Here is an 18,422-nt window from a genome sequence, read left to right as displayed (position 1 = left end):
TGAGCCAGGCTTAGCAGAACACAGTCGTGGCCTGCCTGTGTCAGTCTGAGTCTCGGGCGTTTTAAGCAGATCAGATTGGTAAAGACATGGAAGCCGGGCGCCCATGTGCCACATTACAGCTCGTTATTGAGATTCTGGTTGCACCACGATTTCAGGCGACTTTATTGCGTTCGTCCTGTTGCCGTGCCGCACACGCTCTAGCGAAGGCACCGCCTTGATGGGATGAAGACGCCTGTTGCCAAGGCAACTGCAAAACCGATGCTGGCTGGAGGAGAAGAATGCAGCAGTGGAGGTTTGTTACCCAAGTGTTCCACCGCAGACATGAGCGGCCTCGCGAGAGGACGGCTAATAAGGAGAAATGAAGAGGTGGGCTTGCGTGTCACTGGAAAACGCACAGAAGTAGTCGATGCAATGTGCGGCCAGATAACGCGCTACACCAGGTGATCCCCGTGGCCGTCAGGTGACCCGCGGCAGGCAGGTGACCCGCTGCGTGCAGGTAAGCGGTGCGTATGGTTTGAGAACTGGCAGGGAATATAATAAGCATGCTTCAAAACGGGGGCAATATCCCAGCATGCCCAGCAATGATGGAAAAATACCCAAACTTCTTGCTGCTTTCATGCCATCATGCTGTTTTCTTGCCAATCATGCTGTAGTGGTGCAGGCAGCCTGGTCCACACAGCACCGCTAAGGACACACTGCCATTCTAAGCCTCAAAAGTGGATGACAATAAAACTATCACCCAAACATCCAGCATTACGCTCCTCTGTCCCATCTCTTAACACACGGGACATCCTCACATCCTCTGGACAACGCATCACAGTCCCAGGCATCTGCAGTCACGTGAAGACCAGTGAGGAGGCCACTGCAGTCCAGTTCACCAATGAGCCGGTCCGAACCACCCAACCAACGCGCCGTTGTGGAACGGAGAGAGCGTCAGATCCCTCAGCACACGTGTGGACTGTAAAATCATGCGTGTACACACTTGGCCTCCCATACACATACCCCCTCGTGCCTGACATGCATGTAACTCACAAAAATGCTCATGCATGCATTTATTTCCGCTCTATCCAGCAAGACAAACAGCCCGATGCTAGCGCAGTACTGTATAAACAGTTATCATCACAAGAAGAATTGGCAGCTCTCTAATGAAAAGACAAAGGATCAATTTTTATGCAAAGCTTCAGTGAAGCAAATTCAGCAAGACATTTTTTTTCTCCACAGGACATAATATCTTCAACACGTTGGCATTAAGAGTCCCAACAGATGCTCCTGGCAACCATTCTAGTCAAAACGTAATGCAAATTACTCAGAAAAGTGGCTTTTAGCAAAGTAATAATCAGAATGGGGTCTCTAATGTGTCCTAACAAGGCACTTTCATTGGAAAAGAGAGTGACCAAAATAGGCAGACCAGAGATTTTGTAAACAACAGTTGAACATAATTCAAGTAAAAAAAAAAGACGTTATTCATCACGAAGCTTGACCAAAACAGATGTTCAGAATCACTACCTGATGATAATAAGATAATATGAAGCTTTCTCAACTAGAGCAGACACTTTCACTCTCTCTAAGTGTATCTTTGGTTTTTCACTTTCAGATGTTGCCAATATATTTTACCATTACAAGGTAATGCAACTAAGCTTCTAATGCCATTGTTTTACTATCAGAAATGCTGTGTTTGAAGTGTTTTTCCATTGCCTATTTGATACAAAACTCTTCAAACTTTCTAAATGAATGTAAATGCGTATATATACCTCGTCCACATTCTCAAAGGCATTGATGATGTCATAGGGCAGGCAGGACAGGAGGTCTATGACAAACCAGGTCTTCAGGTAGTTCATACGTATTAGCTTGGGGTCTGATATGACCTCTCCTCCTGGGCCCACAAACGTGGTGTGGAAGTTGAGCACAATGTCTACCAGGAAGATGACGTCCACCACACTGTCCACCACCAGCCAGGCCAGGTTGTTCTGCTTGGTCTTGAAGGAGACGTTGTAGGGCACCATGATGGCGGTGTAGAAGGTGAGGATGAGGATGACCCAGTCCCACGTGGTCTTGAAGGTGCAGTAGTGCAGGATGATGTGTGGAGGTGTTTTAGGAGCCTCCTGCTTGTACTGCGGCAGGATGTCCGAGCCCAGCTGCAGAGCCTGAGCAGTAAGGAGAAAGAACCATGAGCCATGGTGTGTGTGTGCGTGTGTGTTTGTGTGTGTGTGCGTGGGGGGGGGACAGGAACTTTATATGCTTCATCTGATCTCAGTGACGCACTGAAATGCCTGTTATCATGCTGTGTCATTACGTTCATGTCAGACCACAGAATATGAGGTCTGCTATCAAATCATGACTCCTCTTCGTGGAATTATTTACTGTAACACAGAAAGCCTTCCCGTGGTTGTCTGAGGCTGTGAGCTGTATTGAGTCACAAAGGCTCTCTGTGACACTCAACACACAACAGCAATTAGTCAGCAATGAACTCAACCTTCTCCTGTACGAGAAAGACGGCAGTGTGACAGAATTGCGTGAGAAAAAGGCATAGACCTTTAAAGAGCATGACTCATTGTTGATTTTGCTGTCTAACCTTTCTGGCATCAGGGTGTTTGTTTCTGTGTGTGTGTGTGTGTGTGTGTGTGTGTGTGTGTGTGTGTGTGTGTTGGGAGAGGTGTGTTGAGGGGGCAAAAGTGGTTCTCACCTCAGCCAGTCTGGAGTGTTTATGGCTGACCTCGTTCTTGTTGAGTGGGGCGAGCTGCTGTAGTGTACCTCGGCTGTTGGTGAGGGCCCTGGTGAGCCTCGCGAACTTGGTCCATCCTGCCACAGAGGAAGCAAGTGAACAAACACCTCAACAACCAGAAGAGCTCCACGTTTCATCGAATCCTCCCATCTTGCAACTTGAGGCTCAGAGAAGCTACAGAGCCTCTGCCAAAAGGACTTCCACCAAACCTCATTCCTGTCATTCTCCTCTCTCTCCGTTTCCCTTCACGGAGCAGTCTACTTTTGTCAGGAAGGTTTAAGGAGGTTCTATAACTCTCTCTTACGACCTTGCTACCTCTACCTTTATGTTCTCATATCTCTCTCCCCTTACCCCTGCCGACCTTTTGACCTCCGTTCATGCCCCAATTCACAAACCCTTTTATATTCTCTCCTCTTTTTCTCAAAGAAACATCACAAGATATGTGCCTGTGTCATCATTATCCTTCCCATGTTCCTGTCTTCACTCTACAAAGTGAACCATTTCACCTTGCTTGCACCTTTGGAATGAGAAACACCTGTAGCCACCGGGGGCAGTGGTGAGGCTATAAGACTTCTTTATGATTTCAGAATGAAAAGCACTGCAGCACAGTGGCACATGAAGGGAAGGAGTGAGGCTGGACCAAAGCCTGCATCTCCTCATTAATGTTTCACCAGTGAGAAGTTATACTTTTGGCTGAAGATTGATCAGAGCCAAGTGGGTGAGACGAAACCAGTGGGAGGCAGAACAAAGCCCCGCCCATTTTAACCCCCGCATGGCCAGTGAGCCTTCCTAACGGGGAGCGCTCTGAGCTCGGCGGCTGTTGCTGACGGGTCGGGGATCAAACGCTGCCGCCCCGTCTCGACGTCTCCCACCCCCCCCCACCAACCCCTCCACCCCACTCTTCTTTTGTGTTGGAGAACAGTCACACCAGTCTGAATTCGATCTGTTTAGCATCTGCAGAAGTGAAGATTTATAGTGCCGCGCCCCTAAAAGCAGACTCGTGGAGAGATCGAGAGAGAGAGAGAGAGAGAGGGAGGCAGAAAGACGTACTGCACTGCCACTTTGAGGCGGCCCGGCCCAGCGATGCTGGCGCGCGGGACTGTGGGTGTCAGCCGAGAGGGGGGCGCATGGCCATTTTGCTTCTTTGCATTTCGCTTCCTCAGCATGCGGGAGTTCTCGCAGAGCCCCACCAGCTCCCACGTGCACCAGCTGCTGGGCTGGACCAAAATAGCCCAGCGGCTTGATGGAGCCCGTTCAGGGTTCAGTGAGAGCACACAGCAATAAAGCGCAGCCTTATGGGACGGAGGGGAGAGCAGCTGCACCTCCGACGAGGACATCAACAGTGCAGTGCAGGCTAATTTTGCTGAGTAATCTGACGGAGATGAATAAGTGTGGCAGAATCATCGCAGGAACTTCGAATATGAGACTATGAGAATATGAAGAAACTTATGAAGAGGAGACATAAATAATTAGGGGTTGGAGATCTAGAAGAAAGCAGATAGATCAGATAGGGCCACCGATGATGGAGGAAGAGAGAGAAAGAAAGAAACAATTGTGCAAGCTGGCCGTCAGCCTCAGACGGTGCCATGACAGCACTGTACGGGAGCCTGTGCCAGAGAGGGCCCCTGCAGATGGGCCCTCTGCTCGGGGTACCAGAGTGTTCCCCACAGGGTTCCCCCAGGCTGGCCGTAGCTCCTGGGTAATGGAGTCTGCACTCATCGCGTGTTTGCCTTCCATCCTCACAAGCGTTTTCTAGGCAGACAGGTGAATGAAGGCCACGCCAATCTGGGCTATGGGCTAAATAAGACCAGGTTTTCCCAGCTCGGGGCCAGCAGTATCATAACACATAGAGATGGCAGAGGATATAGAAAGAAAGAGCTGGAGTGAGTGGTGTGGTGGAAGTGATATTGTCTAATAGTCCCCCTGTCCCCTCTGGGTCTCTGATTCGGTTTCCCTCCACCTCACTCCTTAAGTGGTGAAGTGCAGTCACACAGCATACAGCAAGGGACGATAAGGAACAATGGGTGAAATCCCCAAGAATCAGTGTAATCCACCATAATTCCTCATTTCTCTCGCCAGTGTGCTGTTATTTGGAGCTTGTGTGTTTCACAATAGCCAAGGTGAGATGCCACCACAACGGCAGGTCAGAGTGCTTCGGGCCCACAGTCAGAAACACAGGCACATACATTACATTCACACGGTCACAGCGTCGATCCGCAGATAATGGATATGACAGAGAACAAAAGCTGACAGAGCCATGCAGCCATTTTAACAGCCAGGATGAGATCGTATGCACTGATATGAAACTTTCTTATTATTGTGAAACCTTGTACATTTGGCAGAGCCTTTTCCCTCTGAATTCTTTTCCATCTGAAATCAACACATGCATGTACACATACACAAAAAACAAAAATAAAGGCACACAAACACACACACACACACACACGTGCATGCACACGGCTATGTGTAAGTGTAGAATATCAGAGAGACTGGGCGATAATTGCAGGCTAAGAGGTTTAGAAGGGGCGGAGCCATGCAGCAATTGTGAGGTTTTGAAGGGGTGGAGCCATGCAGCAACTGTGGAACCGTGTCACAAGTGCAGTACGTAGGAGTGCAGTGGTTGCTGAATTGCGCAGCAGTTGTTGGGGGTCTCTGCGATTATTGGGTAAATCACTGCAGACGTCGCTTTTTGAGGCTGCTAGTCTGTGAAACATTGTCATGTAGAGCTCATATGTTGACACACTGAGGGGATGTTTGCAAGTGAACATGTGGTTATTCTGTGTGCTGAGTCCAATAAATATTTCCCTGCAGGATAGTAAAGTATATATCATATCACACACAAATACACACACACACACACACACACACACACACTCAGAGGTCTGTGTGACCTGAGGCTGATGAAAGGAACTACACAGTGACACAGTATGAAGCTACGATACGGGTTCTTAACTATAAGCCATACTTAGCCAGGCACATAAAGAGTTTGTGATGGGAGCAGCAAGGAATTCTGCCCAATACAAGACTAGCAGTGAATATGTAGCATAGCTATTCCACCCAGTACGTCCACTCAGAACGTCCAGGCCCAGTACGTCCACCCAGAACGTCCAGCCCCAGTACGTCCACCCAGTACGTCCACTCGGAACGTCCAGGCCCAGTACGTCCACCCAGAACGTCCAGCCCCAGTACGTCCACCCAGTACGTCCACTCAGAACGTCCAGCCCCAGTACGTCCACCCAGTACGTCCAGCCCCAGTATGTCCACCCAGTACGTCCAGCCCCAGTACGTCCACCCAGTACGTCCAGCCCCAGTACCTCTACCCAGTACGTCCACCCAGTACGTCCAGCCCCAGTACGTCCACCCAGTACGTCCACCCAGTATGTCCAGCCCCAGTACCTCCACCCAGTACGTCCACCCAATACGTCCAGCCCCAGTACGTCCACCCAGTACATCCACCCAGTACGTCCAGCCCCAGTACGTCCACCAAGTACGTCCACCCAGTACGTCCACATAGCACGTCCACCCGGGTACGTCCACCCAGTACGTCCAGCCCCAGTACGTCCACCCTACCCAGCATGTCCACCCAGTACGTCACCCCAGTTCGTCCACAACGGGGCCTTAGTGAGCGACCTGAGGCTCATTGCACTCGGACACTTTATATAGTGAAAACAGAGTGAAGTACACTCACCTACTGTAAAGTGTTGCCTTTTAAGTGGACTTCACAATCGACCATTACAGTCTTTTGGCCTCCGGAGGGCTCAAAACATCGGCACAATATTTTCACATGCTTATCTTGTGTTGGTTTTGTGTGTGTGTGTGTGTATCTCTTTCTCTCTCTCTCTCTCTCTCTCTCTCTCTCTCATATGAGAGAGAGAGAGAGAGAGAGAGAGAGAGAGAGAGAGAGAGAGAGGCCATCAGTCACACATAGCAGAGGAGCGGAACAGAAGCAGCTCCTGGGCAGAGAGGCCATTCTCAAATGCAAAGTGACAGCTTGACTGTCTTGTGATTTGGCCCTGTGCTATTCTGCTAGCACTGGCTTTAGCTTGCAGCACCGCACATATCAGCTCGGAAACAACGGCTCTAATTGACCTTGTAATGGCCATTTCACACACTGTCCCATTTTGAAGTGTCACTTACTAATTATTAAGGCAGTTGTAGATTTGTAGGGCAAAAAACACAAATACTTTGCCACGTTTACTGTAATTACCTCAATGAAGACTAACAGTAACTAGATGAAGCTTTCACTAAAACAATACAATATTCAGTTTTGTATTACTATTATTATATATGTATAATGTGCTGTGGGAATGAATGCATGCTTTTTCCACAGCCTTCAGATAACAATGGGTTACCAAGATAACAAGAACCCATGGATATGCAACTCGCAAAAGCAACATGGTGTGCGTGATGAACACTGTTGAGACAAGAGTACAAAGGTCGTGGCCACGCTGCCCTTCAGGGCCCACATGACTCTTAAGAGATTCCTTGTTCCTTGTTTCTAGTCAGTACACAGGTATATTGCTTCTTCAGCCTTTAATCCCCGTGGGCCTAATCAAAGATCATTCTTTGTCTTTAGTCCCATCAGCAGTAGAAGAGACTGAGCCGTGTTCTCACCTCTGGTGGTCTCGTCCTCGATAGGCTGCTTGAAGACGGTTATGTCCTTGAAGGTGCAGAGGAACAGTACAACTTTATCGTTTTCGTTCCTGATGGGTGCCACCTGCATGTACAGCCACACGGGACTCCCTAGCGGGACAGGAGCAGCACGGGAGGCGCGGGACAGCAGGGGCGCATGGAGAGAGATTGATGGAGGGAAACAGGAAGAGAGGGAAGTTGGTGGAATAAAATAGGATCGAGGATCAGATACAGACAATAAGAACATGAAGAGGAGAACAGAGAGAGAGCTGGAACTTCACTAGCTGGTTCATTAGAACAGGAAATCTGTTGCACAGCTGCCTAATGGATCATTAAGCCCTAGATTACTTGCACTGGCTCATCTTAAAGAAGCGGTTTAGGACTTTTGATTTTAAGTGCCTACAAATACAAAGCCTGAAATATAGACTTTAGGCCCTAGAGGCCACGTTATGTTTGACCTACAATGTACCTCATCATATAGAACATACAGGCAAAATGTTTTGAAACTTCAGAGTCAGTTTTAAGGATGTGACAGTCCTCTGAAGTATTGCACCAATTACCAACCAACAAAAACAGATTATCCTTCAATTAATTCAGAAATAGTAAATCCCTGGGGAATGACAGAAATCTAAAGGTACACAGGGACAGGTATATGAAACTGTTTCAAAAACCTAAGAAATACGGGGCTGTAAAAATGAATGTTGAGTACATGTATAATATTACAAATTATATTTTAAGATAAGGATATTTCAAGAATCCCTTTCCTTCAGTTCAGCTTGCTGTATGTTATGGTTAATGTTCAGTGCTAATGTTGCACTTTGAACCTAACACACCAGACTCTTCTTTATACTGTTCACTGTGTTCATTATATGGTTCATTCTGTATTCGGTACCAATAAACCTGAATCACTTAGATTAAACTCATAATGTAGAAATGTCTTCTAGAAATAGCTGAAGTGCAACTATCTGAAATGTTCCAGAAGATGTGAACACATTAGCAAGGATAAGAGTGTCAGAAGAGTTCCTGGATGTTCTTCCCTTGATATAGGTCCACAGAACAGCCTTAAAGACCCAATGATAGCCCCCAGCCCCAGCCTGTGATACTCACTGTTCTTCTTATAAAGAAGCACTTCAAAGCAATTGGACTCATAGTTATCAAAGGTCTGTCTGACTTTTTCTATTGTCTTCTTGTCTGTCAGTTCGCCGTACATGAAACTGCCGGGGTGGCGAGCAAAAAGAATGAGAGTGAGGAGGGATTGAGGAAGAGTGGAGGGAGGAGAGGGGGGCGGAATGAAAGAGAGGGAGGGAGAAAGGGAGGGAGAGAGAGAGAGAGAGTTGAGTGCACACACCTGTGCGGCATAAACATCCACTAAACAAACTCGTCTGTCAGTATCAATTAATTCTGTGTGTGTGTGTGTGTGTGTGTGTGTGTGTGTGTGTGTGTGTGTGTGTGTGTGTGTGTTGAGTGGAGTGGTGTGGGATGGGGTGGGTAATGATGTTGGCTGTGGGTTCCTGTGCTTGGGCTGCTGGGTAAACACAGAGTCAGCTCCACATCTTAGAGAGCTGATCTCACTCTTATTGCGTGTAGTGCCACTTGGTGTGCCTGTTCTCCAGACACAGATTAAACTCAGTCTTGGACTAAATGACATGGTCAAAGCAGATTCTGAACTAAAACCTTTTAGGCCTAGGAACTCCTAAAAAAATCAATGTGGAACAGTAGTGAACAAATCAAACATCTTCACGCAGGTACTTAAAATATGACCAGCAAAATGTTCACATTCATCATGTAGGTGACTGCGATGTAACCTGTGCCTGTGTGTGTGCAATATGAAAAATATATAAAAGTAACTGCATAGTTTCAACTAATAAAACTAATAATAAAAAATAATGACATCAAGGATGCACTACAACAAAATCCTGACAATATAGGGTTCAAAGCATGTACCCGATTACCAGATTAAAAACATAGATTAAACTGTACACCACAAACGACCATACTGTCTATAGGTGTTTCATTTCAGACCTTTCCTGTTATGGTATACTTCACATACTTGGTACTATGTACCACGGTACTGTGGTACTAGGTAGTATGGTATACAAGTTGGACAGTGACCGTATGTGTGTTCTGGCTCTATAATAAAAAATATATATACCATCATAGTATGATAGTAGAAGAGCCTCTCAGGCATAACTATGACATTAAAGCTGTTCATTTTAACTTGTGTATATTTACATCTAATTTGACTAAACCATATAGGAATTACATTGCGCTTTATTCTTGTACTTTTAAGACATAATAAGTAACTGCAGGAATTAATACAGTATACAGTATTTGTGACTATAGTCTGTGACAGCAGACAGGCTAGTCAGCAGAAAACTAAATTTATGCATTTGCCCTTTTCCTCAAAGCTAATAGATGAGCCAGGTCTAGTGTTTATTATGTCTAGTGTTTACTATGTGTAAATGATGCTGTTTACAATACTGCTTCTTTAATTTTGCACTTCAATAGCCATTCAAGGCTATGAGAGCCAACGCAGCAAATTCAGCTAACATAGCTAATGCCCATCAATAGCCAATACCCACCAATTAGCAAAACTGCTAAGCCAAGTAGAAACCATAAACAATGAGACAGTTGCATATAGTTTAATTTGATCTCAATTTTACATTTACATATTACAGTCTTTAAAATGCTTCACTGAAGATGTGTTTTTATGGTTTTTTTTTCATTAAAAAATGAAGTAAAAAAGTGTAAGTGAAAAAATAACCCATCTACATCAGGTTATATAAATGATGTTGTGCTACAAAGACACCAAACACTGGTAGAGTAAACATTATTTAAAGTGGTACAAAGGCAAAATCCAAAGTATTCAAAAACAGCCAAAACAGCCCAAGACTCCTAAAGGTTTAAGGGTGTTGGGTGATGTCAGCATGCAGTTTGTACGGTATAGTACTGAGTGGTGGATGTGAGCTTCTCTTACTATTTAGCAAAATTGGCATCGTAGCTTGAGTGCTATGCTAGAAGAATCAAAATTTGATATTAACTGCACTTTTGAGAAGAGGAAAATTATGCCACTCATTTTTATCACAACGGCTTCTTAAAGAACAGAGAACATTCATAGGCTCTTTACTATTATGTTCCCTGCTGGGCTCCTCATTGTCCTGCTGCTTTGAGAAGTGTCATGTTCTGACAGAGCTTGCTGGATCTGAGACAAAGAAGCTTCCATACACCACAGAATTCATCCCGAAGCTGTGTTGATAAGGAGAGGTGAGGTAGCTTCACCACCAGCCCTGCCCTCCTGTGTCTCACAGACCAAAGTGTGTTTTAAGCATTTTCCTTGATCTTTCATTGTGCCAGAGGTTAGTCTGTATCTCATCTGCATATACGGCTTTCTTTATATGTAAGCATAGTTGAAGTAAAGCTGATATTCAGTATCTTATTCATAAGTAATATGCTGGAGTGCAGAACTAAATCATGCAACCAAAAAAGCATCAGTCCATTTATTTGTGGACTGTACTGTATATATGATCTGTTATAGAATCACAGATGGTTCTGAACCAAGCTCTGCCAGGTGGGTGTCGGTTAGTATGATTATGATCGGCACTCGGTGGCTTACAAGAAACGCCCGCAAGGCTCATGGGAACCATTTAGTGCACTGTTTGGCACAAACCAAATCCCCCCCCAACTCCTCACAGCTGCGGTGTTTGTTTCTTCTCTTCCCATTATATTGGGTTAAGAGCAGGCGTAATGACTGCTTTGAGCGGGTGGAACTGGTGGGTGCCTTAGCAGGATACAGTGTCAGATCTTCAGGCCTTTTATGGCTTCAGCTGGCGAAGTCTCTGCAACTTCCACCGCTAAGAAGGCTAACGCTTTCAGTGGGTGGGGTTTCCATCTCCACACGTCGGTCCTACTGGTCTTACTTGCCCTACTGGGCAATAACAAGGTGGGTGGAGATGTGTATTAGGGAGCAGCGGGGTCATTCATGTGGAAGTGTGTAGCTGAGAAGAAAAGAGACCGCCGTAGGCGAGTGGACGACTCCAGACACGGTGAGCCTGAAATGATCTGGGTCAATGTAAAGAACTGATAATTAGATCTGCTAATTAGCAAGTGGAGATGCAGTCGCACTGGCCGGGCGGGTGTGGTGGAGCTGTCTGTGAACACCCCCGCTTCCGTGGTAGCAAAGTCTGACCTTGCACTGCACAATTTTTGATGCTGCAGGTTCACCAACAATTTACCATCCAGACAGCATAATACGTTTTTCTGATGAAAATATCATTTCGACAAGGAGCATCACTGCACTAAAAATGCACTGTGCCATTTAAGGGAATGTGGTTCATATGGAAAACATGCATTTTTCTTCTAACCAAATGTGATAAGGCAGATTGTAGTGGCTTCTTCTATCATGCGTGAAGTGTGCAGTCAATCGGATCTGCTCCACTCAGTCCTACGGTGAAGTGGTACAGAGCTGACATGGCTCTGTGGAACTCATGACCTGGAGTGATATTCTCCGTGTTCCTTAAAATTGTTCTTTTAAGTCATCAGCTTTAACTTCAAAAACGTAACAAGCAAACAAAAAAAACAAGTAGTTCACATGCAATGAATTACTTCTGAGCAAGTCTGAATGACCAAAACAAATATGGATTGTTGTGTGTATGCTTTTATCTAACTACTTCTGGTTTTGGTTAATTTGCAGAGCAATAAGACAGTGACAGGATGCACTTACCTGCAGGTGCTGCTCTTCTGCATAACCTCAGCCCTGTGGTAGCCAGACAACTTACAGAACGCGTCATTACTGTAAACTATAGGCCACTCCACAATCTGGGCATTACCCAAGAGGAAACTGGTCTCTGCAGAAAAAGTGAACAAGAATGTGTCTTGTAAAATGATACACAGCAGATACACTGGAACAGTCTGATAATACACACCTGTTCACAGCCATGATCCAAAGACAAAAAAAGCAACATTTCAACAAAGACAGGAAAAGATAATGAACTTTACAAAATGTGCGCTGCAACCTGAATACCTGCCAAAAGAAAGGTTATTGGAATCCAAAAAAAAACCCCTTCGCATAACCTAGCAAAAGAAGAATTACCCAAGAGAATAATGAGATCAAGCTGTGATGTGGACTAAATTGTTCACTCTTATTTCTATAGTGTTTAAATGTACAAACTCTTACTGTGACCCACTGTTGTGATACACAAGTACACAAATGTTCATCACAAGGAAAAATAAAAGCCCAGCATGCATGTGCACACAAATACACACATACACACATGTAACCCGTCAAACAATGGGCTATTATTTCAAATCCTAAATTCAAGGGGTGTGAAAATGGCCTTGTGATGAAAACACTTTCACTATGACCCACTTTAAAGAACACTTCAGATAAATAAACTTATTGTGAATTAATGCACAACCTGGACGTTTACTTAATTGTTTTTTTTTTTTTTTGGCATGATGACTGAATTGTTCCCAGCCACCTCACACGCACATGAAAGCAAACGAGGACATCGCAGCAGCAGAGATAAAAAAAGGGCACCGTTTGTAACGGCTTCGTCTGGCGTGAAAACAGCCTTAACGCACCTCGTCCGCATGTGTCTGCTCGCCGTGCTCAGGAGTCATCGGGAGGGAGGAATGGAGAGAGAGAGAGCAGAGTGAGAGTTAGTGGAACGAGAGAAAGCACGGAGGCTTAAACGGCCCGGGCCACCTGGACGCTCCACACAGCCATTAGAGGAGGTGGCTGCTTCTTCCCTCGCTTGAAGAAACAGCTGAATGTTCTCTCCACCCTCCTCCACCCTGCGTCTCTGGAGGTCTGGCTGAGGACAAAATGAGCTCAAAGGGATAAAGTGGAGTGATGGGCCCTCCAGGGACACATGCAGGGGTTCATTACAGAAATCTGCCCACCCAAACATCACCCGGCGGGGGACAGCAGGAAGGGGCCCTCCCCGATGATCCGGGCGACCAGCATCCTGCACGCAGAGCCATGCTCAGTGCCGAGACAACGGTGGGACTTCCTGTCACTGATGATATACTTCTGTCTCTGAAAAGACAGTCCACTCTGACTAATGAAGCCACAGCCAGGCGGAAAAAAAAACAACCCAGCAAAGAGCCAGGACAGCTGAACTGGAATGAGCATAGCTGTGTCTAACGCAGGAGTGTAACCAGCTCACAACTGGCGATGGTCCAGTCTGCAGACCACCACACTGACAAGTTCAAATAGCATTTTAGAAGCACGATGAGAACAACACACATTGTGCTTCTAAAATGCTGTTGGAACTAATGAGTGTGAACCAAAAATAAGTGTTGAGAACTGCACAACACAGACCGTACAGTTGGATTTCCTGACCACTGCATCTGAACACATCTAGCACAGGACTGTCTGTGCACATGTTTAATGTTCGGCTGCCTCTCTAAAAACGCCCTGATGATTTACTGCCATTTTCTTACATAACTAAAATGCTTGGTCTTATTGGTCTTATACATCTACACCTCTGTCTGTATTTAATCACTCTGTTCTTTATTCTTTAGGGTCTTCCCATGCCAGATGATGCCTGTTTAAAACAAGCCTTTACTATGTGCAGGGATTGCGAGCTGGTTCGACAGGACATGCGAGACACACACACAGAGCCTGCTGCCAGAGCTTTGTGTCTACACACAGGACCCTGGCAGAAGCTTATCGGGCCAGCGGTGAATAGAAGGCACATGGACCACGATTGGAGATGGCACGCCCCACACCAGCTCCACGCGGGCGTCCGACAGGGGTGTCCTGTAGCGATCCCACTACAGACTGTTTACCGGAAACATATGTAAACATTCACCAAAGGAGACACCTGTGAACTTAATAAGACAAAGGTGATAAATAAAAAACCAAATGCCAACTGTGTGTGCTCCTCCTCGCCTCTCTATTTCCCCATCTGCAATTACACAGCCGTGCTTTCTCTGTGTCAGCATTTGACTTGTTCGAGACAAGTGGTCTGTGTGACTGTGCGCATTAGGAAAAAGTCGATGCCAATCTCCTTCATTAAGGCTTTGGCAGACAGATGCGGAGAGGGTTGGTGAATCAGCTGTAACCACTTCAATTTCCAGAGCATCTCTACCATGGTCTGCAATGGAAAACCCTAATGATTCTTTGCAAACATCATCCCTCAACCCTTCAGCTCTCGAGCTCCATCACATTCATGAGGTGGATCATGAATCTCTACTTCAGCATTTCTAATGTACTTCAACTTAAGTGTTAAATAGCATAATCACAATCAACTTTGTGAAACTGTACCTTTACCTCTAAATAAACGGATACATACATAAATAGAAAGGGACATAGGAGTTCAGAACGATTACCAAGGATTTCCAGAGCAAATTCAAATCCTTAACCAAAGTGTTACTGTGATACTGTCTATAATCCTCTATTGTCCTGTTCTGACCAGCTCCACTTCTAGATGTTTAAAATGAGGCATTAATCAGTTGTTATTAACATCAAGCCTGCTTTATCAAGAGCTATATATCTGCCGCAGCAATGCCCCATGGGTAGTCAGACATCTGCCTCCTTCCACACAGTTATGGGCGAGGTTCATTATTTAAGTGTGGTATAAACTGTGAAGAATTTGCAAAAGTGACTGGAAGGGAGATCCTCAGAGAGTCTCCCACCGCCACGGGGACATTTCCCGGTATCGTGCAGCAGGCTCCCTGAAAGAGCACACACTGAATCTGCTGTCCCATCCTCAGTGGGACGGGGCCGTCTGCGAGGGAGAGGGGAGAAAGACACAGATGCTATCAAACAAAATAAACCCGTAATTACAGGAAGGGCCACGCGTGCACTTTGTGATTAAGCATCATCATTTCTTCCCTGTTTGCCACCGAATATTGAACTGTAGCGTGCATGGAGCTCGCAGGAAGTCTGGAAAGTATTCAGGACGAACAAGAGGTGGCAGCCTGTAGGTAAAGATTCACACTTTCCCAGTTTGCACGCCGTCTTCTTTCAGCATTATTGTCCTTTGTCTTTCTTGTCTTCGATTGTCTTGCTTTCCTATTAGCACACAACACGTCTCTTCTATAGCGCATCATTTGTCCCCGTGACTGTACAACTCTTGTGCTCTATGATGGATGCGTGAGCGTTCTTCATTCCAGCTCTGGTCTCTGTGTATTTCCTGTCTTCCTGCGCTCTCTCTCTCACGCTCTGGTAAAGGCCGTTTGTTCTCTCTCTCTCTGTCTCTCTCTCTCTCTGTCTCTCTCTCTCTCTCTCTCTCTCTCTCAGACCCTTGAATCTGTCTGTGAGCATCTATCCGTCACGTTTCATCCATCCTTGGCTTGTTCTGTCCCTCTCTCCCATTGTCTGTGTCTCAAGCACTGTGCCGTATAGAAGGGCATGCTCCGGACAGCCATCCTACAGCAGAACGCCTAACACTGTCTAAGTCACACATAACTGACCAACATGGGAGGCACGGGGAGGGGGAGAGAGAGAGAGAGCGCGAGAGTGAGAGAAAGAGAGAGTGAGAGAGCGAGTGAGACAGAGAGAGAGAAAGAGAGAGAGAAATAGAGAGAAAGCGAAAGAGAGACAGAGCAACCACACATACAGACAGGGACACACACAAGAGATAGAGAGGGTTGAAGAGAGAAATACTGAGAGAATGAGAGACAATGAAAAAGACAAACAAAAATTGAGGACATATACATAATAAGTCGAGGGTTTACAACTCCTATTTCACTGTGTCAGTTCACTGTGTCAGTGAACTCATGTTAGATTTCCAAACCTGTGCAGCATACAGGTAACCATCATCTCTGTTCCACATACAGACAGTCTGTCTGACATCATAACCTTAAACCCTAAAGCACTAAATATCAATATCTTGGGGGTTATTTTACTTGCCCAGAGAATAAGAACCCCTGGTGTGTGCTGTCCATCAGAACTCAAGTCTGTATTTGCCCTCTGCCTTCTGCAGTGAGATCCACCATAGACATTACTCTCTTTACATAAGCAAATGGGCCCCAAAAGAGGCCCTGCTCCCAGCACTAGGTAAAGTAGGTGATGGGATGGTAAAAAGGCCTCATTGAGTGAACGTTTGTTATCTTCCAGCTGTGTGACTCTTCTCTCCCAGAAGCACAAAAAACACGTTGCACAATGCCTCCACAAAGGAGTAATGGAAGCTCTTTTTAGTAGAGACTAAATAAGGGGACATGCAAACAAAGCCATAATAACACCCACAGCAACCACCACGCCAACGTTTCCAAATGTAGAAGGGAATATGCTAGATGCCAGACTCCTAGCTAAGAACAATATGGCACTGTAAAGATACATTTAATACTTAAATAAATAAGTAATTAATAACTGCAATAATATTTTAGAATGCTGTGAATTTCTTTAAGGGTGTGAAATTCATTAAATTACAGCTCTGCCTCAAATGAATTGTAACTGTAATAATTTTGAGTAGTGTAAAATTGTTGCAGGCATAATTTGACATATGCAGTTTAAGCTGATAAAAAGGTGTTTAAGTATTTCAAAGACCAAAAAAGTAGTCAGTGCCCAGAAGGAACATGTCCAGGGTTTCATTATCTCCTACAGTAACCAGCTTGTCACATTACTTCTCCAAATTCCTAAAAACACTAATTAGCTGTTCCCAGTCCCACGTCAAACCAGTCGCAATAGGCACGTTTTAATTAGTTGAATTTTATACCAACTAAATTAATGGTTAACTTTCACAACTTACGTTGTACAGTGTCAACACCTGTATCTAGGAGACAAGAGGCAAAATACAATCTACTCAATACACTTATTTAGTTAACTATGAATTCTCCAGTGGGAATCTCATTACATCACATGACTTTGCTTAATCCATGTCTTACCCAACCAGTTCCAGCAGATACAGTGTAAGCACAGTCCTGCATGACACGCCTTAAAGAATGGTGGCTACTGAGTGAAGAATTTAATCTAAGAACGGACTTTAAAAAAACTTTATTTTATAGCCCTTCTGTTGCCATGCTCGATTTGCATCAGCCGTCATCTACCCTTTCAATAATGGTGAGTTATTCATGGCTGCTGACTGGATATTTTTGAGATGTGGACCACTGTCAGTGACACCATCAGTGACACCGTCAGTGGCACCATCAGGTAAACTCCCTTGCAATGCTGCTGTGCCTAACAAACGTGAAGCGGTAGAACAGCTCCAACCGTGCCACTATCGACACCGTGGTGTTGACGTTGGGACACCACCCTGACGATATTCCATCAGCTGCAATCCTGTGCTCAGAGACTGGTCAGTGATGAAGGGGGTGAACTGGCACCCCAGGAGGGGAGCAGTAGCACAGAAGACTTCCCTTCCCCCATTTGACTCATCATGACACAGGGAACATACGTGTGTGTGTGTGTGTGTGTGTGTGTGTGTGTGTGTGTGTGTGTGTGTGTGTGTGTGTGTGTGTGTGCATTAGGAAGATTCTGTGTGGTGGGCCAGAAGCAGCATGGGTCAGGGACCACCTGCTGAAGAGGAAATGTCATTTCCTCCTTAGACCATTTGTTTTCTTACAAGCCCTCACTGAAGAAGTGAATGAGCAGAATGGAGAGAGAGGGTGAGGAACCCAGAGAACAAGCTCATCACACTGTCCACAGCTCTGCATGGCTAGTGAACAACGTCCATTTAATAAACGCTTGCAGCTTTTGGAGCAATTAAGTATGGGGGGCTATTCTTAATACAGAACTGTCCAGAGAGGATGGTGGTGTAAGTATACACACTGTGCTGACCACAAACAACAAGAAAAAGAGCCTGGATGAACCTGGATGTGACTTGATGAGTGTTGTGTGTGTGTGTGTGTGTGTGTGTGTGTGTGTGTGTGTGTGTGTGCGTGTGTGTGTGTGTGTGTGTGTGTGTGTGTGTGTGTTAGAGAGAGAGAGAGAGAGAGAGAGAGAGAGAGAGAGAGAGAGAGAGAATAAAAAGTATACAGTCTAAATAGAACAAAGCGCTTTTTATAAAAAAAAAAAGAACAAGCACTTGTATTGCTGAAAACGAGTGTGACATCTACTGGTAAGAAGCTCCATGGAAGCGCACGCGAGCTACGCATACCCATAACAAAGTAAGAAACTCAA

General features: G+C 45.5%; 1 protein-coding gene across 2 annotated transcripts in view; it reads right to left on the bottom strand.

Moving 5' to 3' along the window:
• Positions 1–18,422, bottom strand: part of kcnh5a (potassium voltage-gated channel, subfamily H (eag-related), member 5a) — a 65,997-nt gene that overhangs the window by 46,183 nt on the left and 1,392 nt on the right. The window contains exons 2-7 of one of the 2 annotated variants that reach the window (XM_077016902.1): positions 12,935–12,949; positions 12,075–12,198; positions 8,462–8,568; positions 7,337–7,465; positions 2,684–2,799; positions 1,752–2,144 (exon numbers count right to left, since the gene is read on the bottom strand). In XM_077016902.1, coding sequence (XP_076873017.1) covers positions 1,752–2,144; positions 2,684–2,799; positions 7,337–7,465; positions 8,462–8,568; positions 12,075–12,198; positions 12,935–12,949 — 884 coding nt within the window. The remainder of the gene's footprint in view (positions 1–1,751; positions 2,145–2,683; positions 2,800–7,336; positions 7,466–8,461; positions 8,569–12,074; positions 12,199–12,934; positions 12,950–18,422) is intronic. The other variant, XM_077016903.1, reaches the window with a different exon arrangement.

This window comes from Brachyhypopomus gauderio, chromosome 9 (assembly GCF_052324685.1).
Source record: "Brachyhypopomus gauderio isolate BG-103 chromosome 9, BGAUD_0.2, whole genome shotgun sequence".
NCBI lineage: Eukaryota > Metazoa > Chordata > Actinopteri > Gymnotiformes > Hypopomidae > Brachyhypopomus > Brachyhypopomus gauderio.
This window is presented reverse-complemented; position numbering and strand designations above follow the sequence as displayed.